Consider the following 23,571-nt stretch of genomic DNA (forward strand, 5'->3'; position numbering starts at 1 on the left):
GTTTTGAAAATGAAATGTAAGTTTTATATGCTAGTTTGGGGAAGCAATGTTGGGATGGGGGGTTGTAACAGAGGTAGAGTTGCATTCATCATTTTCTAGTGTCTTCTAATGTAGCCAGGGCTGCCAAGCAGTGATATTGGAGTAATATTTTGACAAAAATACTATTCCTGCTGTGTTAGGAAACAAAACAGAAACCCACCACCAAGTATGACATATTTACATATTTTATCATGTTTATGCTCTGATTTTTCTATTATGCATGTGGCTTAGTATGTTGTGTCTTTACCTGGAGATACTCTCCTAATGCCCAGTTCTTCCACTTAGTCTGTCAAAATATAAAATGTGGATTAATGTGTTTGGCTCTAACATAGTCTAACTTTTTCCTGGTGAAAAGGCCCTCCCGAGACTGAAACGTGTGCAGACCTTCATTTTCATATATTTTGACCATTAGTAAAGCTTGCTCTGAACAAAAGAGTATCAAAAAAATTATTTTGATATGATATAACAGGCAAAACTTACTTGAATCAGCTTGAATCTTGCTTGTTACCTGCCAAAAAAAAAAAAAAAAAAAAAAAACAACAAAAAAAAACCAACAAAACAAAACAAAACAAAAAAAACCCCAAACATGGCTACTTTTCAGTTCATTACTGGAGAGCATTTATTGCATTCTTAAATTATTAAATAGTTTTTGAGGATAAAATATCTGAATCTTGCGTGGTAATATTTGAAAGAAGACAATAGAAATTATGTTTGTTTTAATTCCCTCACATAATTAGGATAAAATAGTGTCATTTGTGTAAATAATTAGTGATTCTCTTTTTGAAGGACAAGTAGCATTGTGTGAGTCTTGGGACTTAAGCAAATATTGAGATGTCTTCCTGCAATTTGAATATTGTCAGGTGGTTCCATGCTTTTAAACCCACTTGTTAGCCTTTAGGTGAAGTTTAATTTCATACTTGTGTAAAAGCTGGTAAGAATGAAAGATCAGGTGGTGCAGCATTTGTAGCTGAATGCTGAGAGTTCCTTCAGGCTGTTTTATATTCTCTCAGCCCTGTTCAGAGCCCCAGGATTCAAAAATGCTTGCATAATTGGGTACTGTTTTGTGACTTATTAATTGCTCTCTTGGGTATATAGTTGCATGTGAGCCAGATTGGCTTCTTTCCCAGCTTGCATCACTGGCAGCTGTTTTGCTTGAGGCAGATGGCTTGTAAGAGAAGCACCCATAAATTAGAGCATTGCTACTTTTTTCAAATCATTCTGTGAGAGAGAACCCAATGAGATGACATTTCAAAGTGTTTTGTGTACACCCTGTTAAATTCTTTGGAAGTGTCTGAATAGCACATTTTACTGTCATCTTTATTTTTAAAACGAATTTTGGGGCAATACAGACACTACAAAGCACTCAGTGTGAAAATGTCAAACTGTCCTAAGATCCATTGGTGATGTTTTCTATACAAAAAAAGGTTATGAAAAAAAAATTCAAATCAGAAAGGGAAGAACCTTAGCACCCCTCACATGATGAGAGCAAGAGTATTTTTAAGAGCAGTAGTGAAAGAGGAAATGGAAAGGATATGGCAGGGACATTTCAGTGCTCTGCTCCAGTGTTTTAGAGATATCTGTATGTAACATTTCTCTTCTGGACTTTGTTCTCACAATTCCCATTGAGAAGTTTAATAGCTTGACTTCTAGAAAAATATTTCTAAGGAGCAGTACAAGACTTGTGGAGTATCCTTGAAGTTAATAATTGTATTACAAAGGTTCTCCATCCATATGTTCTTCCTGTAGGTGTACTCATAGTACTGCTTTGGAGACTGAAGTTCCTTGCATGAGCAGGTTCCATGGACACACTCACAGAAACTTTGACTTTCTGTGTGTCTTCACACCAGCATAAACAAAAAATCTCAAACTAGAATCATAATTTCTTAAAAATAATGAGTAATTTTGTGCCAGAGCAATTTACTACTTGTTCTGTCTGTTTAAACTGTTGCTCCTGTACTGCTGTATTTTGTCAAAGAAATTACTTTTGGTCTTTCTGTGTTTATGCCTCAAAGATTCTTCTTTCTTGCTAACTGCATCAATCCTCCAGGGGGTTTTAGGAACCAAGCACCTTTGCTATACAGACTGCCTCTGAAATTCCTGTCTCTGTACCTCTTTGCAAGAAATGATTCATTGAGAAATGTGATATTTAATTTGGATTCATACTGCAGGAAATAAAAGATTTATTTAAGAGGACATGTAAACTTATGTTTAAAAACTGTTCTTTCAGGTAATTTGATCCAGTACACTGGAATGAACTCGTATCATCAGCAGCAATCACCATCAAACTAAACTATGCAATTATATAGGCAGAGCAGATCCTGGATCTCTATATGACACTTTGAGAAGTCTGGAAAATGCATTTAAAATATTAAATAAACCTTTGGAAAGAAAATAACAAGTTAAGGAATAGTGATTTAGACTCTCACTAGAATATTAGTCCTTCTGTATTTCTTTTTTTCCTCTCCCACAAGCTGATACTCATCTAGTTTGTCTCCTCAGCAGAGTTCAAATACAGCTTCTGAGTAGTTTTAAGGAAAGTGCTCATCTCCTCAAGAATTCTTGCACATCTTTTCTGGATTTGCTTTTTTAAAGCTATTCAGTGATACAATGTTGAGTGTAGACGCCTCTACCTTTTGCCTTTTAAAGCAGTTATGGTTGTGACAGTGCCTCTCATCTTCCAATTAGACTTGTAATCCACTCCAATATTTAAAAAGCAGCTTCTAGTTGGATGTGCTGATAAAACATTGATCAGCAGGGATGCTTAGTGAAGTGTAATTGTAACCAAGTTCTCAGCTTTATTGTCTTGCTAACTGCAGCTTGCTTCAGTTTTGTGTTTATTTTCCTATTTTATGTTGGTCTATTGCTTGGAGATCTGTGCTACTCATATTATTTGTCACTATTGAACCTTCCTGATTATGTTTAGTTACTAGTCTGATATTATTATTTTCAAAAAGTAGAGAGAAATAAAGTTGAGATGCATTAAACGAGTAAGCAGAAAGTTAGCCTACTTTTCCAGTGGATTTCCAAAGATTGCTGTACTTTGTTTTGTAATTTTTTTTTTGTTGTTGTTTCTTAGTTTGCTGATTCTCTACTGTGACAGAGGTGATAGTACTGCTAGTGCATTTATGGCTTAAGAAACTTTCTTAATTATTAGATACTTGATTAGATATTTTATGCATAACAAATTCTGTCTGTATGTATGCATATAAGTATAAACATGTAAATACATCCATGAATATAAAAACATGAAAAATCTGGAAAGGAAATGTGATGAAGATTTTCCAGACTCTTTGATTTGCTTTATGTTTAAGTTAGAAAGAAAATACATACTCACTTATTGGGGCAATAGTGCTAGATCAGTAGCATCGAGTATTCTTTCTACAAAAGGAACAAATAGTGAAGATTTATATTTGATAAGCATATATATATTAAGGTAAACATATTATAAATAAATATGGTGGATAGTATATGTGTTTTTTAAAATTATATTTCTTTTAAATGAAACGAATCATGTGGAACTCTCTGAAGGGGGCAGGAGATTGCTACTGTGGGAGAAATTGCGTTGGGTAAGGGAAACAGAAGTTTCCAGACTATAATGCTGGAAGAAGAATGACACTTAGGAGGAAAGGAGCTGGAGGCCTGTAGTTCAAAGGCAGAGATGGATGAAATGGGCAACTCCATAACCAGTCCTCAGAAAAAGCTTCCCGAGGGTACAAAAGGACACTGCAGTTTGCTGCAACCAGAGAAATTGCTAAAAGGTGTTTGTTTTATAATTAGTCATTTTATGTTAATTGGAGATTATATCAAACCAGTCCACCCAGTCCAGGCTTTCTATCTTCAATAACAATCTGTAGTAGCCTTTGTTTCAGAAGTGTTTTTTTATCCCTCTGGGGTTCCCTGCCATGTTCTATCAAATTACAGTTTGGGCCATCCCTAGCTAGAGGGGATGGTTGGGCCGTGGTGAGAAGCCATAGACTGATGAGACTCTGAGTGTTTTTCAAACATCTGTATCTATGTGCAGCATCCACACCACGGGTGTAGCCTGGCTTTATGCAGTAACACTGGTTTTTTCTGTGTTCTTTGATGTTTCTTTTCTAATATTTCATTTAACATCTTGAGAATTGTGCCGATGCAAATTACTTCGAGTTCTCCTTCCTGATTGTTATTGATCTAAGATCAGCTTTCTAACTAAGTGGTATAATATTTTTTTCCTCAATGTTTACTCGTTAGCTTGTACTGAAATTCAGCAATGCCTTATTGTCTCTTTACTCACTATATTAAGATCTGTTGATGATTTTCATGATCAACTCTATTTCTGACTGTCCTCAGGAATTTCTTGTCATCAGTGCATGTTGTCACTTCAGACTTCTATTGTCTTTTCAATTCATTTTGAATGGCTGATTAAGATAGATCCCAGCTTGAATCTTTGAGGAAGTCTCTATTGAATTTTTTTTTTCTTTTTGTCAACTCTTCACTATTATTCTTTACTTTCAATGCTTTAGCAATTTGTTAATCCAGAAGAGAGCCATCCTTTTTTCCCATGTACATGTGATGTCTTCAGGAGCATTAAGGAGAGAACCTGTCAAGGTGTTGGGTTTTTATTGTGGTTGATTTTTTTGTGTTCTTTTTTCCCCACTTCCCCCACATTCTTCTGGATGTCTTTAAAAGCTGATGTTGTAGCTGCTGGTTTCTAGTCCTGTAGTACAAGACAAAGCTTATGATTGGTTATATCATGTTGTACAGATTTTACTCCTTTGAAGGTTACTATAATAAAATCTTATCTGTCATGTGTTGGAACAGGCAAGATTAAATATTTGATTATTTATTTTGGCCAGTTTAGCTCCTAGTTTCATTTGTTTGTGCTTTACAAGGATTTTGTTAATATGCAGATTTTCAGTATCACAAGTAATCTTATATATTTAAAATACACAAATAGAGAAAAAGTTCCAATTGCTACAGTTCCATGCAAAGACTGTAATTAAAAACTGTAGAAGATATTGTTGTATGTATTAATTTTAGAATTAAATCTGTAGTTTCTATAATGGAGAAATTCTTTGGTTTAAAAGCATAAGGTGTATAGCTTTCAGTCTAAAAAACAGGAAAAGAATAACTATACAACTATTTGCCTTTTCATAAATATTATGAGGGGGGGGGGTTTCCAATAGAATAGCCAGTGGTCTGAGGTCTTGTAAAAGCTTCTCTGCTTGCCTCATTAAGACACTATTTTTCTAATCAGATAAAGCTGGGGATCTTAACATCCCATTGTTTTTTATGGTTAGAGTTAGTTTTAAATTCTAGGTATTATTTTCCCCTTTTCTGCTTAAAAAATTAGTCAAAACATGGAAATTCTAGGAGATACTAGTCAAGGGTTGAATTTTTTATAACATAGAAGTAGTCAAAGATGAATGTAGATTCCTTTTTTGTGTGTGTGTTAGTTTCATTTAAATAATAGTGATTTTGGAAATACAATCTGAAAGAGTCTTCATAGCAAACACACTAATGCTATTAAAAAAGGCTGAAAAATTAAAAAAATAGTGGTGTTCCCCAAGGAAAAGTTACTCTGCATGTATTTATGATATTTAGTGGATTTATCTGGCATGCTATGCTGTAATGTTATTGTAAATAAAACTTGTCCCAAATGGCAAATTACACTGCTACTGCCAATGTAGTACTCTGTGGGCATTTAGGTAATTTTCACTGTTGTGATGCTTTTGCTATAAATGTCCTGCAGTTTAAAAGACCTTCCCAATACTTTTCTTCTTGTGCAGAAAAGACTGGTGAGCTTTTCTTGTTATCTCACAGTCACTGGACCGATCTGTACCTTCTTCTGTCCTATTAGCTTCTCCATCTGAGTCATGCTACAAAAATGAAAGACAAGTAATAATTATGTTAAGTCTGGATATTTTTAAGATCAGCTCAGATTGATATATTGCAAGGTTTGATCTTTTTGAGGAAGGTATCAATTTCACTCATGAACATCATAGGGAAATATAATTTAGAAACAAAACTCAGTAGTTTACTTAGAATAAGGAATAAGTAAATATCCCTCTTTTTCACGGTACTGTTTTGTGCTAGAATTTCCTACGAGTATTCAGAAATCTGTGCAATAAGAGTTGCACATAACTGTAACTCTTACTCTATGAACAGGGTAGCAAAGTGGCTTACAGTCAAAACTGGAGTGGAAAGAAGCTTTTGGTTGCAATTTTCCATCCCCTTGGTGTGTAGCAGGTTGTCCAGTTATGTGTTCAAGTGAGGGAGAGTCCTGTGCTAATTTGAAAAGCAGAATTGAATCTAATACAGCAAAAGGCTAATGAAGAGAATAACTTGGAGTTTTGGAGATGTTGATGTAGGACAAAGATAATTTCAGCAGTGTGTGCAATTCAGCTTACACCTTCATGAAGTGAATCAGGTTCAGGAGGACGTGCTATAAAACCCTGTAAAAGCTACAACATTTCTCAGTGACTTCTGGCATTTTAGGATGCTTGGGATTCTTTTTCCCTCTTTTACCTGAAATCTGATCTTGTTCATCCCTCAGTCTTCTAATAGAGAACTTTCCCACAAGAAGTCTAGTATCTGATGTTATCTACAACCAGAAGTGTCTTACTGCACACTCTCTTCCTAGGTGGATGGATTTATCAGGAGCTGAGGTGGGTTCCCTGTTCTGCTACAGGTGATTCCTCTGTTCTCTTTGCATAGGTGAGATAAACAAGACCTAAGGAGCGAGCTGTGCAAGACCAGGCATTTGAGGAAAAAAGTGGATCTCCCCAAGTAGTTTTATTTAATCTAGTAATAATCTCCTATTAATGCAAATGGAAAGGCATCCTTGTTCTTTCTTTTTCATGTAGGGCAGCACCACAACATTACTACACAGGAAAAAAAAATTATGTTTTTTCAAATCTGCTGCCATAAAGGCTCTTTTCAGATGCTTCTAAAGCTGCCAACTAAAGTACTATTTAACATGAATACATAAGAAAATAAAAGTAAATTGGCACTTTCTGCAGAATGCAGCAATTTGCCTTCTCTTGTTCTTCTCTGACAGAAATCTGTATTATGTTCTTCAGAGTTTCAGTATTTTCCCCAACGAGATCTCATCTTGTATTTGCTGGCACTTCAACCAGAAACTTGCCCATTAAGATATTTTTTTAAATACTGTTCTAACTTGCACTAACACAATTACTTCTGTAATGAGATTCATAATTATACTTTCTCATCTCTTTTTAAGTTATTGCTTTTAATTCTTTAGCTTGAGCAACAGAGAATTTAGTTAGTTCAATCCCCATGTAAAACTTCTAACCACAGCACTGCAGCAATATTTGCTCTCTTTATGACCTAATATCTTTTTTGGCTTCTGGACCATTTTCTTTCAGCTTGCTTCCCTCAGTTCAGGTACTGTAATGTTTCTTTTTGTCTCATCATTTTCCTTGATCAGATAAGTTTTTGAAAGAAAACAATACTGATTTGTGTTAAGCAAACTTGTAGCAACTTTGTAAATAAAAGTAATTAAGACAACAATTAATGCAATCAAATAAAAAAGTGGTGGTGTTTAGTGAATTAGAGGTTTTGTTACTCTGAAGGTGCTGTGTCTCCGAATGGCCTAGCCTGGGAGATTTGAAAGTACAGCCTCATAGTCCAAGCTTTGCAAAAAGAAAATATTTGGTGGGTAGACTGATGAAAGTGTTGCTGATTTTTTGCTTGCTCACTCTACAAATTCAGCATCGACAGATCCAGAATGAAAGGGAATTTTGCCTGATCTGCATTTAGCGTTTGAAATGCCTTTGTGTACCAAGTGTCTGTCAGAAGTTTAAGTGAATTCTGAAGAGATGATCAGAGGAATGCAAATGTGAAAAAATTATTGGCCATTGTCATACAGAAAGGTGGATGTTAGGCTCCTTGAGCTGTGTCTCTGGGGCTGGAAGTCTCTTCTGAGAATTAGCACTGCTTACTTCTGAGTGTTCTTATCCTGAGTGGCTGCTTTTCTCAGTGGTAAAATACTGGACTGGATGATCATTTGGTTTTATTCAACTGATGTGAACCATTCACATTCATGTTCATCTTTGGCTGAGACACTTCTTCAACTCAATTTTATGCGGGTTGGTTTAGAGCAGGACTTGGGGAGAAAGGAGAAGCTTAAATATTTTTATGAGATTTTAAGGAAGCTGTGATAAATAAATTTGGGAAAAAAAAAAACCACTTGTGATCATATGAAATAGCTTTGCTGAAAAGAAAAAGATCTGAGATTTATTCCTGCATCACTAGTGTAATAGGTGGAAAAAACCCTTTGATTAAAAATAAGTCAACAGAGGGGAAAATCATTTAATCTCTGGTGTTTTTAGTTATTCATTAAGAATATATTAGCATATAGTAAAATGCTTCAGCATAAAATTTGTGCACATCCTTCAATTGCATACAGATAAAATCTAAGGTTGCTCTTGCCATCTGTTCCAAATGATATATTAGCAGTGTGTTGACACAGCAGCAGAAGCTTTTACTCTGTATAATTGTAAAGTAATGCCAATAGGCAAATGTGAAAAGGATGTTTTAAGAGCAATTTCTAGATTTTGCTTTTTGTAAAGTAAAGGCAACTTTAAAAAAAATGGTTTTAGGTTTTGGATGGCAGTAAAAGAAGTACAGAGTGCCAGAACACTGAAGCAACTGTCCCAGATCAGGGCAGAAACCCACCTAGTACTATTTCTTTTCTTTGGTGGTGATTAGAACCACATGCTCTGAAGGAAAATTTGTATAATGGGCAATTAACATAACAGGCTTTTATCCTCTGCCCTCCCTCCCCCATTGGCCATAATTTTCTGGTTGGCCTTTGCTCTGATGTGCAAGTCTGACAAAACCTAGAAGGAACAGGAAATGATGTAAGTGTGGTTTTGCCAGTTTTTTTCATTACCTACATAAGAAGAAAAAAACCACCACCAACAACAACCACCCTACTTTTCCTTGATAGACAAAACACCTTTTAGAATTTTTATTTTTTTTTAAACGTTAGAAGATCTTAAAAAATGTTTAGAAGAAAATAGGAGCAAACAGAAACTGGAAAGTTTCTATAGCAAAGTAGAAGCTGACCTGCTGATACTCCTGGTTACAAAAGCAGAAGTAGCATGTGTTTTAAAAAAAAAAAACAACTGAAACGAACACATGAAAAAGAAACAAAAACCTAACCAAATATGAAAGATTTTTCCACTTGCAGAAAGTAATATTGACAATAGGAATAAGCCTGCTGGAAACTGATTTGAAACTTTAGCAAAGAGCGTTTCTGCCCTGTTTTTATGTCTCTACTGGGAACAAAGTTACTGAAAACAGTAACTAAACACTTGAAGACCCTGAAGGGACTTGCTAAAGTTAACTGAGGTGCAGCTCTTGTTGAAGATTTGCATTTGCTTGGAAGATAAAACTCTGGTGGGCAGACACCTCTGTGTTCCAGTACAGTCCCTATGTGTCCAGCCAAATTTGTTGTGGGTACTATTTAATGTATAGAATAGTATTTGCTAAAGCAGTTAAGTAGAAGTAAATCTCTTTTCACTGAAGGAAGATTTTAGACTTGTTAAAGGCGAAGATAATGCCTTTCATGGAAGAGTTGAGTAAACTGCAGAGCCTAAGATGGGGAATGTGAGAGTTCCCTTCAGTGCCTGTGTCCAAACCTCAGAACCCGGAAAGTGCAGTACACTGAGTTTCTGTTCAAATCTTGTGGCTATCTGCACAACCTATTAGCTGTTCTACAACCTTGGATAAATAAATTGTGTGGAGTCAGGAAGTGATAAGTGTTAGGGTTCCAAAACTATCCCAATTTTTTCATGGAAAGGTTTAGTGCATGGAGAGATACCATCAGGACTTCAAATGCTTTAAGTATCATGTTGAATGCTTTGACAAGTGCTACTTTTTTTTTGATTGCAATAATCTACTCAAGTGGCTGTTGCTTTGGCCTGCAGAATCTCACAACAGAGGGCTGGCTGTTATCTGAATACAATTTAACTTCTTATTGACATGCTGTGTCTAAAAATCTACCTTTTCTACAGAAACAGAAAAATCCTAATAAATAAATAAAACATGACTTTTAGGTTGTGTACGTCTGTGTTTGGTTTTGTTCCATTAGATTTCATGGGTTAAAAAAGTTAATTGACTATAGGCTGGTACAAAAGACTTATTTAGAAATAAAAGCAATGAATCTAGTATCAGTCTTGTTTGAAAGGCAGTCGTGAAAGGAAATGGATAACGTAACCTTTTTCAAATTTTACAATAAATTAGTTTCACATCTAGTTGTAGAATTTTGGTTTTGAATGAAGTGATTTTTACAGAGTTGGTTTCTGAATCAAGTTGCTATGGTGTTGGTTTCATTGTTTAGTTAATTCTATGCTTGGTTGCTATGGAAATACTTATTTACGGAACTACTGCCTAATGGTGTCAAACAGATGCTACTAGAAACTAAGAATCTTTTATATTTGGTAAAAGACTTGGTCAGAAGTAAAACCTAATTTTTGTACTCATTTTTTGCCATTAAAATTTTGGAGCATGGAATATGGATGGGTGGCATCAAACAGGAGACATTTTCCCTTCTTAACAAGCACTGAAATATCTGCTGAACTTCCAATAGTACTGCACTGAAACTGAAACTTCCTAGTTACCTCCTTCAGGGAATCAAATAATAATGTTACAAATATTAAAACTGTGTCTGGCCTTAGATGGTGTGCACATTTCAGCTTAGGGTATGAAATATATGTGTTAGTCATATTCCAGTTTTAAAAATTATTTTTAGATTTCTAAGTGCTGCCACATTTTTTGTAGCCATGTATTTTACATCTCTGTGTAATCATGACTATTGCCCTTAGTATAACTTTGCACAAACACAAGTAATTCTCAAGTAATGAAGATGATATGATTTTATGTTTTATAAATTATTTTGAAAATATCATTACAATTTTCTAGCAAAATATAGTTTGAATTGAGCATTAAAGCATTGAAGCATTGAAGTTTGGTGTTTTCTTTAAAATGTTATTTATTGTTTAAAAATGTATAGTGTCCTTTAACAGTCATGTTAATGGTTTACAACTTGACAAAAGCAAAGCCCATAGGCTTTTATTGCACTCACACCTTTAGACATTTAAAATACTCCTCAAACATGACTGCAGCATCATTGAATGGAGCTGTGGCACCAATCCAAAGCTTCAGAACTCCACCTCCGTGGCACCAACTACTACTGAAAGACATATCTGCTACAGGCCCTGGAAACACTGTCTGCCCTCTGATAAGAAAGATAAATTTTTATACAGAAAAATAAGTTAAAACCAAACCAGAAACCCTGAAGCTCTGTCATTTTTTCATGGACTGTCTTTTCCCGCTTCTCATCTCTTTCTCGTTTATTTAGACTATAAGTGTCTCAGAGCTTTCCTTTTTCTTCATAAAAATTAATATTGCTTGTTCTGGTTTCTGTGTGCACGATCAACTATATCAGGAAGGCTTTTGTTACTGCTACCTTGTGTTCCTTTCTAACAAGTCTTTCTGATGTTGCTAACATAATGTGCTTTGCAAAAGTGCCGATGGCTTTTTTTTTTCCCCGCTTCAGAATAGTAACTCTCTGGTGAGATTTTTGAGCTTGAGCAACTTTTTTAGCCTTTAATAAATGTAGTTTCAATGATGTAAATTCCCACTTTTGATACTCTTAGCCTGTTTTGAGTGATGTGTTTCAGTTTCATCTCTGGCTGATGGCAGCCAAATCAGAAAAGGTCACTTTTACTTTAAGGATTTTTATAAGCTGGCTTGGCTGCTTCTAACTGATGAAATCTATTTCGTAGCCTATAGAAACTCAGTTATGAGTTAAATGTAATACTTAAATGTAATACTTAAATGTAATACTTAAATGTAATACTTAAATGTAATACTTAAATGTAATACTTAAATGTAATACTTAAATGTAATACTTAAATGTAATACTTAAATGTAATACTTAAATGTAATACAGTCCCTGACTGTTAAAGAACAAGACATAGTATTGTGTTATATGTGAGTTTTGCTTTTGGATTTGTTTGTTTGTTTGTTTTTGGTTTTGTGAACTGTTTATCAAATCCCTGATCAGCTTAACAGGCAATTTTATAAAATCAGGAAATAGTGATGATGGCACTGGCAAAAGATGCTCAAGAAGCAAAGCGTGTGAGTTGCTAAGCAGAGCTTTAAGTTGTATCTTAGAACTTTTGTGACTCAAGTTCCTCCTAGATCAGGTGTTTCTCGTTGGAGGTGAGGAATAATGCTGTGTGCAATGGATTACAAAATCGTGGGATTGCAGAATACAGATCTTTCTGCAATGAGTCTCATGGTTGCAAAATCAAAAATTGCTGAGGCTCTCCCTAAGACCCATTTTGAAGTCTGTTGGTCTGTTCACATTAGGTCAAAATAAACGGTATCCTTTTCACTGCTCTTGAAAGCTTAGTGTAGCTCTGGGAATACTTTGTAACTTTTGTTGATGACCCACACTGATTAATTAATGAAAGCTTTGGCTGCCAAACTGTAAACAAAATTAATGCCGAATTCGCTGCTTTTTTTTTAGTATTCCAGGTTTCACTTGCAAGACATGAAGTCAGGCTGGTTACACTGTGTCTGGTCTGGAGTGAGAAACAAAGAGGAGTTTCCTTTGATTCAGTTTCTGGATGGAATAGCAAGGCGTAAATTCTTCTTTAAATATTGAATTGTTTGTAAAGGAGCAGAAGTTATCAGCAAGTAACGTTTAAAAATGTCACCTCCCTTTTGTCCCTCAAACCATTTCGAGTCAGCAGAAGGTCTGCTGGGGAACGTGCTGCTGGTTTCTGTTTCTTTCTTCCAAAATCGTTTTTGTGGGGGAGGCTTTCTGGATTTGAGTGCCATCTTGTGGTATATTGTAAGCATCTAAGAGAAGGCAATACCAACCCCCCCCTTCCCCTTGCCTTATCAGCCTGTAAAGTTTTGATCGGCATAGAGATGGACCAAGTTGTGGTTACCATAGAAAAATATTCGTTATATAGTGATCTGCATTTTCCCCATTGTGCTTAGTAAAAGGGATTGCTACTTTGTGCCTAAAATTTTCATCAGCTCATTTTAATTACTTCAATGTGTGGCACATGGAATGAGACAGCTAATAAAACTGTGGTAGTCTGCTGGCTGAGAAGATATAACTTCCAATTAATGGTGATGTATAGCAAATTTAAAAAAAAAAATACTTATCTGTTGGTATTATACAGAAATTGTGTGTCTTTCCACTATCAGTGAAGAAAACTTTAATCTTCTGGTATAAATGACAACAGAAAAATTTTCAATCATAAATCCAAGCTGTGAAATTTTTCATCTGTATAAAATAATGTCTAAAACAACATCCCACCATTTAAATTATCAAACCATTATTTGCATTGGAAGTAGATTTTTCATGAGCTATGCACCAAATTTAGCTATGGATATACTAGGTATGGGACACAAAATGCAGCATAACATTTTCCATTGATGAATTTGTGCCTCTGCAACTTCGAGCCTATTTCTTTGTTACAGCAAAAGATATATTTCTTTGCTATAGCAAAGAAATTAAAGCCAAAGGCAGGTTTGTTTGTGCAGGGACCTGGACACAAAAGGATGTCTTGAAGGATGAATAAAGGAGGCTGCATCAGTACAAGTGGCTGCAGTTAAAGGTTTGGTGCAGAAATGTTCTGGAGTTAGCAAGAAGGTATTCTTATTAACACCTCATTTACAACAAATAGGATTAGCTAACATACCACATATTTAAAAGAAAAAAAAAAATAATTAGAAGTGCTGGGTGAAAGGAGACTTCTTTTGAGTTCCCTAAAGGGGGTTGCAAGATTTCGCGCGCGCACTGACGCAACGTTGTGAACCTTTGGGATCAAAGGTTGTTAATAAACCAACAAAACTCCTCTGGACATCTCATCTTTGTCTGGTTTAGTCAAAACTCAGTGAAACAGATTAACACAGTCTCTGTGTTGGACCTTAGGAGGACAGAATGAAACCAAAATATTTACCTGTGCTTCATACAGTAAATAAAAAGAAAACAAAAAAAACTCAACTTGCCCAGATGGACAACTCATTCTAGGTTGTTTATGGAAGAAAAACCCCTTCCTCTTTACGATGATCATGCTAAAACCAAATGCACCACTCAAAATGGATACAGCCAGCTGCTGGTCATTATATTAATGCTAACAATAATCTCATATGCTTAATTAAAAAAAAAATAAATTAAAAAATGGATGAATGAGATGGTAGCTAATCATTTGAAAAATAAAAGCCCTCAAGTTCTTAAATTCCTACTTCTTGATTTAGATCTGCTTGCTTTACACAATATGGGTTTGTGATATAACTTACTCCCAGTTTAGCAAATGCTTTGTGATAGGTCTCTAAATTTTCATTGCAAGTGGATAGCATAACTATTGACTTTATACATAGTTTAACTGTATCTCTACAAAGATAACAGAAGAAAAAAAGAGTTTTAAGGTGCTGCCCTTGCCTGGGTGCTGCTGACATGTCAGCCTGTGGGGTTTTTTTTGTCGACACTTTCTGCATCTTCCCCTGAACAGTCTGGAACACTGAGTTGTCTCCATGAAAGAGCTGTTAGTCTAACAAATAGAGTTCTTGCCTGTAAAAATAAGCAGAAAACCTTACAGGACTACAGAGTATGAAGTACCAAATAAGTTATTGGCACCTTCTTTGTGCTCTTTAGGCATGGAAAAAAGGAAACAAAAAAAGGGTTAGCTTTCTATTGGTTTAATTCGTGAATGCATGCTGTGCATGAATTAATTTATCAGAGAATTAGAGCCTGTCAAGAAGTCATGAAGACTGAACACTGTTGAAACACAACAGACATCTGAACATAGTTTCTTGCATGTTGTTTTTGTTTTTTATCAGTACAGAATAGAAATTAAGTGAGTGCTGCTGACGTACTTGAAACTGATAGTATCTTCAGATTGAGTTGCTGATGTTCTTTTGTGGGTTTGGTGGGTTTTGTGAAGTTATTCAGAACATGTGGATTTGTGATCGTCTTCAAGCAATGCCGAAAAAAACCTCCTGCAAGAAAATCCTTTTAAAATTATTTATTTCTAACCTGACATTTACCTTTTAAAAATTATGTTAATGTAGTGCTGTATGTTAATGTAGTTGAGTGATAATATAAACAACCCAGAAATATTGAAATAATGCCATAAAATTATTCTGTCATCAGATACCTCTGTTACATACAATTTCTTCAAATTCTTTAGGACTTTTATTATGATAGGCCAGTTTCTTAGTTAATGCTGTGCTACTTCTGAAAGCATGAAGGTAGAAGCATGTTATATTATATCACATAATCACAGTTTATTCCATTGTTCTTTTTTTCAGCATTAGCATACAACCTATTATTGTTATTTTTTTTTTTTTTGTCTTTATAGATGATACTTTGGGACTGGGATTTGAAGCAATGCTACAAGCCCTATTACCAGGTAAGTATATTATCAATTTAAATTTTGTCGAATGTGACTGAGTGCAGAGTTCACTGTTAACTGTCTGATTGCAGATTTGTATGTTTATATTTTATTTACCTACATTGTCCTAGTACTTTCTAGTTCTTGGTAGCAGGGAGCTGATATTTAGTAGCCCTGCTGAAGTTGACAGGGATCTACTGTCTGTAGTGCATATGAGAACAGTCTCAAATCTAAGGTGGAAGTGTTGGGGAGGGTTTTTTGGTTTGTTCTTTGTTTTTGTAGTTTTTGTTTGGTTGTTTGGGGGTTTTTTTAAGTGTTTTGGGGGTTTTTGTGTGTTTTGGTTGGGTTTTTTTGTTTGTTTGTGTAGTTGTTTTTTAAAATTTTCATTAGGATAAGATTAGAGAGTGATTTCCCAGCAATGTCACCCAACTCAGGTCTACCAGGTTCTTACCTTTTTTCCTGATTACCTCTTTCTTCTGTCCTGTCTTGTATTAGTGGTGCCATCTAATTGGCTGTTGCTGTTCCTTTTCAGAGAATTCAAAGAAAACTGATTTCTTTTTTTTTGACAGAATTGTTAGGATTTGTTTCAGTAGAATCAGGGTTAATAAAGGTAATCAGGAAATTACATTCTATAAAGGGTCTTAACAGTTTTGCCATCAAAATTTCTGTTGATATTACTGGAGGACACAGAATACTATGACAAAATAACAAAAAATTGAGGTTAAAAAATTGGCACCGGATCTTTATTTTTAATAGAGAAAAATAAACTGAAAGCTAATGCTAAATTCTGAAATATTTTTAGTGTGGGGGAAAAAAAAACACGAGAAGTGATGTCTGAATATGTCTGTATTTTCTTTGAAAGAAAAGTCTGTTGCATTACATATCCATTTTTAAAAAAACGTGCAGGGATAAGACGCTTTTCCAGTACTTAGAATTTTGCCAAATATTTTGACATATTGCTTGCAACATTTCTGTCTCTTCCAGAATCCTGGCAGTGGAAATGGAGTTGATCTTTCAGTGCTAAATGAGGCTCGGGTCATGCTAACAGACCTCCTGACTGACTCTTCCCTGCCACCACAAGTGATTTCTTCTCTCCGAAGCATTAATAGTTTGCTCGGTGCCTTCCCAGGCACATGCAGGCCTAAGGCAAATCCATTCACACCATTTCCTGGGTTCTTCCCCTGTCCTGAAATAGAAGATCCTGCTGAAAAAGGAGATCGAAAGCTGCTCAAGGTCAAATTACTTTCTTTTTCATTCCTGTGTGTATTGCAATTTAAAAACAAAAAATTATCATGGAAATTTCATTTGGGAAGAAGGCTTTGGTATGGATAACAACTTCTTCACTGAGTGCCTGAGAACTTCTTTTAATCTTAAAGGAGAGCAGCTGTGAAAACAGATGGAATGAAATGTAAATTGGTACCAAAATGCAAATTCAAGTGGTTGATGGATAGAGAGGTAAAAGCATTGCTCTGCACTCTGAATCCATGCTGCTTTGAAATAAGTCCGGGATTAAAAAAAGACTGAAGTATAAAATGAAGATGTTAGGTTCTCATGATATGGCAAAAGCAGAGCTGTTCTTCAATCTCCCATTTTCTTGATCTGTATACCCACTGTTCCCTTGCTCTTAGTGTAGCCTGGAAGAAATAAAAGTGCAGGTGCACTCTGTATTGTGCTGGGGTGATTTGTCTGGGGAAATGGACATTTCTGCTCCAGCGTTGGGGCTATGTTGTAGAGAGCAGGTTAGATTGCTGTGATCCACTGACACAGAAGTCTATTCTAGCTTGAGAGCAGTGGTACTGTATGGCATAACACATGGAAAATGCTTCTCTGGTTCTCTTTCTAGTAAGGCTGGTTGAGGACTACTGCATATTTCTCCAGGTGCTATGGTGGGTCTTGTTCTCCCTGTCTAATTCCATGTTTCTGGCTGTGACTGCAGTTTTGCAATAAAGCAAACAGCCAAGGTACATCACAAATCAAGGGCTCAAAGCAGTTTGACTTTTCAGTGTAAGAGACTGTACTTCTTTGTGTCAACAGTGTTAATTTATTTTTTTTTAAAATAAGTTACAGCTTTGTGAATTCAGTATGATCTTTGACCAGCTGATGAAGCCTAAAATTGCCAAGTCATTAATTCTGCCAGACATTTGAAGTGATAGTATCCAAGGGTCACCTGTCCTCACTCATGACCCTGCAGATCTTACTCAATTCTGCAAACATTGCTTTGGATTTTTTTTTTAAGCATTTTTTTCATGGCATCCTTTTCTTTGCAAGGTCCAGTTACACACATCTGTATTTTGCAGAAGACACATCTGTATTTTCTACTCCACCCCCATCCACTGAATGGTGAAAACTAATGATGAGTTAAGAAGTGGATTTGTGGGCTGAACACAGAGATAGAGACAAATATTTTAAAATTCTGTTTAAAACACAATGTACAGGTTATTTGCACAATGGATGCAGATCTGCCAGAGCTGGCTTTGCAGTTTCAGTTCAATGACCCCATCCTTTCTATTAGTTGCTTTCTACTGTTTGCTATTTAAACATGGATATACTTTTCTGGGGCTATTTTAGAAAGGCAGAGTTGATGTCCTGAGTTATTTCTATACAGGATGGTTTGAGTGCTGTTACCCTGCTTTGCTGAGGGCATTGTTCAAACACCACAGCAATTCCTGGTGGTTGAGCTGCAGTGTGTCTGAAATAACCCAACTTCCAGCCTGGGAAGCTTCCTGGTGCTGTGGGACTGCTATAGAAGCACAGAAGGAGCCTTGATGGAGCAGAACTGTCCCACTGTGTTCTGTATCACCCTTTCCACAAGTTCCACAATACTGATGCTGTCAATATTTGGCCTCTGAGTTATTGGAATCTTGGGCTGTCCTGGGAGCTGGAGAGCTAATTGTGGAGTTGTATGACTGGGATGTGTAGATAAGGAGCTGTCATACTACAGCAACTGTCCCTGGAAGAGCTCCATTTTTAAAATCTCTGTGGAGTCATTGTTGATAGATTTCAGAGTACAACTATCTATACTTATTTTATTTTGAGGAAGAAAAAAGAGATACAAAAAATAATAACTCGTAAGTAAAATAGTTTGATTGCATCTTTTTTTATTTTCTTGAACAAAGATACTGTATGTATTTGCTCATTACAAAAGATCAACAATAAATAACTATGGTTAAATCACTCAACAGGGATTAAACAGCAGGAACAGCCTGCCAACACCACAGCTGAGGAGAGCTTCAGGAGTCTCTGGCATTCCACCTATAGAATCAACATCATCGAGATGGGAGCGGAGTAACAGCAAGAGATCTCACCAGGAATATAACACAGCAAGGTAAGTGTTTAACCACATTTTAAGCACAGTGCAAATGTAGCCTTTCTAAAACGTGCATGTCTTTCACGTTGCAAGAAAACGTAGATACTGATGCAGCATTTTTATGTGCTTTATGTGCATGTCTGTAATGTTGGAACTTGGCAGTGGAAGTATTTAATGTAAAATCCTGTGAATTAAATCTCAATTCTTCCAGCATAAACTGGAAAATATTTCAAGTTAATTATACACCATCCTTTAGTAACTCTGTTTGATCTCAACTAGGAATCAGGTCAATCTGAGGTTATTGGGAATGCTTTGTCAGTACCAGGCCTGCATCTCAGTTTAAGGAGGAAATGAAAAAAAGTGCAACATATACAACTGCAAAACAAACCAGTTTAACATCTAAAGATTTACTGGCTACCACCTCCTTTTTACTTAAAATACTTACCATTTTCCAGCTTCCACCTACCCCAAAATTTGTTCTGTAATTAAAATAATAGAAATTTCTTGTCTCTTGTAGCCACTGTTGAGGGTATGGCAACAGTTGTTATTTCTATCAAGCAAGTAGTAATGTAGATTAAGGTTATCTCTTCTATACTTGTTAGCCAATATGGTACAAATATAGTTTTTTATTTCCAGAATTAAGATTGCATTTTGAATCAGGATTAAAAGAAACGTCCTTTTTCTTCTTTTTATTTAATGCTCTACATGAGTGAAACTTCACACATTTAGTTTTAATGAGAGGTATAAATGTGTATGGCTTTGCTTAATATCTTGTAAAAAAAAGTGAAACAGATGATTGAATTTGTTTTTTAGTTTGGACCTGTAAAAATCTATAGGGTTTTTGTTTATTTTGTGGTTGTTTATTTTTTTTTAAATGTATTTGATATCTCTTGAGACTTTTAATGGTTTTACATAGTTCATAAGGGTTCTATAATATATGGATTTTTAAAAGAAAATAATGAGTTATGTTGCTAACTGATAAATTATACAAGATATGTCCAAAATTATTTATTTAAATTGTATTTAATTTTAAAATGAACCACTTAAATAATTTAGCATTTGTGGGTAGATTTTTTCCTCTTTAATAAAATATGCTCTTCAAATTTTTACGTAGTAAAACCTAATTGTGGCTTTTGTATAGAATATAACTGAAGGTGCTGTTGCTAGTAGTGATTTAAAGATTGTGGTTTTGTGCTGATTTGTTTAGCAATGTTTCAAAGACACATAACCAGCTCAGACTCCTCCATGGGTGCTTCCCTTCCAGAGAGGGTTGGATGAAATAGCTGAACTGATTTAGCTGTTCCTGCTGCCAGAAGGGGCAGTCCTGCATTCCTAAAGCTGTTGGCTGTGGCTATTGAGTCAGCCTCTTACATTGTAAGAAAAATACTAGCAATAAAAAAACAGATTTTCCTGCCTTGGGAAGCTGATTCAGCCCAGTGAAAGACCCAATGAGTGTGTTCTTGCTGAGCTGAGAAAGCTAAGATATTACATGGTAAATGAATGTTTCTGAAAAATGTGAAAAATGTTCCAGATTTTTTTTCTATCCGTCCAGAATGTGTTAAAAAACAACTCTTGAGAGCTGCTGTTAATTTGCATGCAATTTCTTAATTTGTTTTCTGATTCATCCTAGTTCAAGATGAACTGACCTTGCTTGATATAGTCTGCCTACAGTAGATACTGATGCAGCATTTTTATGTGCTTTAAAAGAATACATATAACAGCTGAACAGTGTACAAATAATGAAAAGTTTGATATATCCCTATTGTCAAACCCAATATTTTTGTAAATTTAATTAACCTTTCAACATCAGACTTCAGAAGAATAAATCTTCTTTTTTATTACTTATAATAATTATTTTAACTCATCTTTTGTAGTTAGATACTTAAAGAAATTATGGAAGATCAAGTATTATTTTTGTGCTTGAGTTTTGATTGAAATCTGACTAAACAAGATTAAATATTTTTGGTAAATAATTTTTACACATAATGAAATAAAATAATGAGTTTTACATACACCTTTTACTTTGAAGTATTATATGGTTATTCTTAATGGCATATTTCTGTTTATGAATGGATGAATGGAAATATATGGTGTGCAATTTCATGTCTAGAACAGCAGGTGGCATAATTCAACAATTGAGTTCAAACGCAGATTTAATTCTAAGATAATAATAAGTAAAATTATTAATTAAATATACAAAATTGATCTTAAAAGCAAGGCCTGGCTTCACTTCCAAAGTGACCAGTCTTTTAGGTGTTCTCAGATCTGTTTGGAAACAACCTGCTTTTTTAAAACATTCAAGTAAAGTAAATACCATGTTAGAAAGTAAAACCTATGGCATGTAGTCTGAATACACCTATTATATCATTTTAGAACTGCATAAAAAATTCTGGTACTGTTCACCCAGTACCGAGTGGGTTTTGTTCCATATATTTGACATATTTTGTCTACCTCGATCTCGACTTCTCATTCTTTCTATTACTCCCTTTTTCTTGAATAGTAGCTGTGTAGAAGAGTAGTCTGGCCATTTTATAAGCTTTTTATTTATTAAAATGGCAGAAAATTAAATTAAATTAAGCAAAGAAAAAAATTTTTACTGTTTTATTTTCAGCCAAGGATCTCATTCCAATGGATCTTTTGGTGCAAACTTGCTGACAATACCAAAACAAAGATCATCTTCTATGACACTGACTCACCACATGGGTCCCAGAAGAGCAGGTAAGATGGTGCAGTTTGTACAGCTTCCTGGCAGGATGGCCAGAGAGTAGTTGGTGTATCATGTATACTGACACACTTGTGTTTTTTCATATAAATGTACCACTAATATAACATCATCTTGCTGCATTTGAACAAGAATGGGGAACTTAATGGACCCAAGGAAGCTGGAGCTGTTTGTTATTGTTTGTTTGCTTGTTGTTTATTTCTCATTACCCATGAGCAAACTTCAGAATATTTTTTTTTCACTTGTGGCTTAGTCAGCAGATTTGGATTGATCATCAAGCCAAAAAAAAAAGTACGTGACTGTCAAGAAAGACCAGTATCTGCCTATTTCCATCCCTTGCTTCAAAAAAATGATTAAAACTTTTTTTTTTTCTTTTCTTTTAAAACTTTTCCAACTAATTTTTGTCTTTTCTTTTTGGAAAACCAGTGAGATGTAAGATTCTTGTCTAGATCAGTTATCAGTACTAAATTGCTTTTGATAATTTTTTTCTGGAAATTTAAAAGAGCAATCCTGAATCAGAAAGGAATATGGGAAGGTTCAGCTACTTATTAATTTTGCCCAGGCTTAAGATAAAACAAGACCTTTAAAAGCCAGATGTTACAGCATAGTTTGCTCATTCAGATTTGTAGCCTAAACTATGCTCTACATAGTTGTAGATCTCAAAATTTGGAATAGATCTGGCTACTTTATATGTGTTTAACAGCATGAACTTAACACCAGGTTTTGAAAACTTGCACATTCTCTACAATTTATAAAGGTTTTAGTTTAATTTCATTCTTTCTAACAATGTTTTCATTGTAATCTGAACCCCATGTAAATGTTTCCTTTGGAAGGTGCTTCTCCTGGCCTGAGTCCTGTGGGGTCACCTAGTCATGGATCTGTCTCCAGTGGGGTTTTCAGCAGTTGGTCACCTGTTGAATTTCCTGATACTGCTGATTTTCTTACAAAACCAAGCATTAATATACACAGGACTCTGGGACACGCTCTTAATTCTCCAGAATTTCAGCAGCAAGTTAAAGGATCTGTAGGCTATATGTGTAGCAGGTATGGTACACTCTGTAATGTTTTTAGTAACTTCATGTGTTGAAAATAATGCAATGGAAATGAAAACAGAACAAGACCTAAACTAGCATTAAAAAAGGGACACCATCTTATAATAATCTGAAGCTATATTATCCAAAGGAGACTAAAGACAACTGTATGTCTTCCATTGATTTGAAATGGGTTGTCTTTGAAAGCAGCTGTTGTAGAGTAACAATATTTTACAGATTTTTGGAAAATAAGGTCTTCCTACATGGGAAATTAACTCTATTTCTGAATACTTTATAAATAATTAGCTCTAACTTATTAATTCAGTAAGGTAATGGTTGATTATTTTCTAAGTACAGACTAAATCTGTACGTGCCAAATTTAGGAGAAAATACTAAGGTGATTTGGTGGAGGAACCTTCAAAACCTACCTTTTAAGAAAAGTAATTTACAGATAGTTTTCAGTACAACACAGCAGTAGCAAAAGAAGAAAATTACTGAATGTTGTAAATATTTTTCATGTATTTTGTAAGCTGTGGACGTCAGCTACTCAAGCCTGCTCCAATACCAGAACCAGAATTTGAAGAATGTAAAGAAAGAAAATCAGGTGGGATTTCAAAGTAGACAAATATTTTGTATCAATTTACTCTGTGGGTTGTGGTGTTTTGTTTGCTTGGGTTTTTAATGTTTTAATTTTTATTTTACCAAAATTAATGAAAATATTTATATTTCTACTGGAAATTTTTCTTCTGCTTCAAGTAACTTGTATGCATATACTTTATATTGGTTTTTTACTTACTAAAATCAAGATAATCTAAAATATTGCCTGCTTCAGAGCAAGGATTTTATAATAGGCTTCCACTAATGGCTTTATAATTCTGTACTCAAGTCACTGAACCAATTTTTGCAAGTAAGTTCTGCTTCAGGCTTTTCTCAGTCTTTCAGTAGGTTTCATCTAATAAATTTTTTCCTGTACAACTTTTTGTTAAATTCTTAAATATGGGTTGGAAACAAGTTATTGCTTAGTTTTCTGTGAATATCATCAGT

General features: G+C 35.0%; 1 protein-coding gene across 2 annotated transcripts in view; it reads left to right on the top strand.

Moving 5' to 3' along the window:
- The window catches only part of PDE3B (phosphodiesterase 3B), a 59,757-nt gene that overhangs the window by 27,645 nt on the left and 8,541 nt on the right, over window positions 1-23,571 (top strand). For both annotated transcript variants that reach the window (XM_071762343.1, XM_071762344.1), the window contains exons 2-7: window positions 15,435-15,485; window positions 16,452-16,700; window positions 18,650-18,792; window positions 21,386-21,492; window positions 22,330-22,540; window positions 23,058-23,131. In XM_071762343.1, coding sequence (XP_071618444.1) covers window positions 15,435-15,485; window positions 16,452-16,700; window positions 18,650-18,792; window positions 21,386-21,492; window positions 22,330-22,540; window positions 23,058-23,131 — 835 coding nt within the window. The remainder of the gene's footprint in view (window positions 1-15,434; window positions 15,486-16,451; window positions 16,701-18,649; window positions 18,793-21,385; window positions 21,493-22,329; window positions 22,541-23,057; window positions 23,132-23,571) is intronic.

This window comes from Heliangelus exortis, chromosome 18 (genome assembly GCF_036169615.1).
Source record: "Heliangelus exortis chromosome 18, bHelExo1.hap1, whole genome shotgun sequence".
Classification (NCBI taxonomy): Eukaryota; Metazoa; Chordata; class Aves; order Apodiformes; family Trochilidae; genus Heliangelus; species Heliangelus exortis.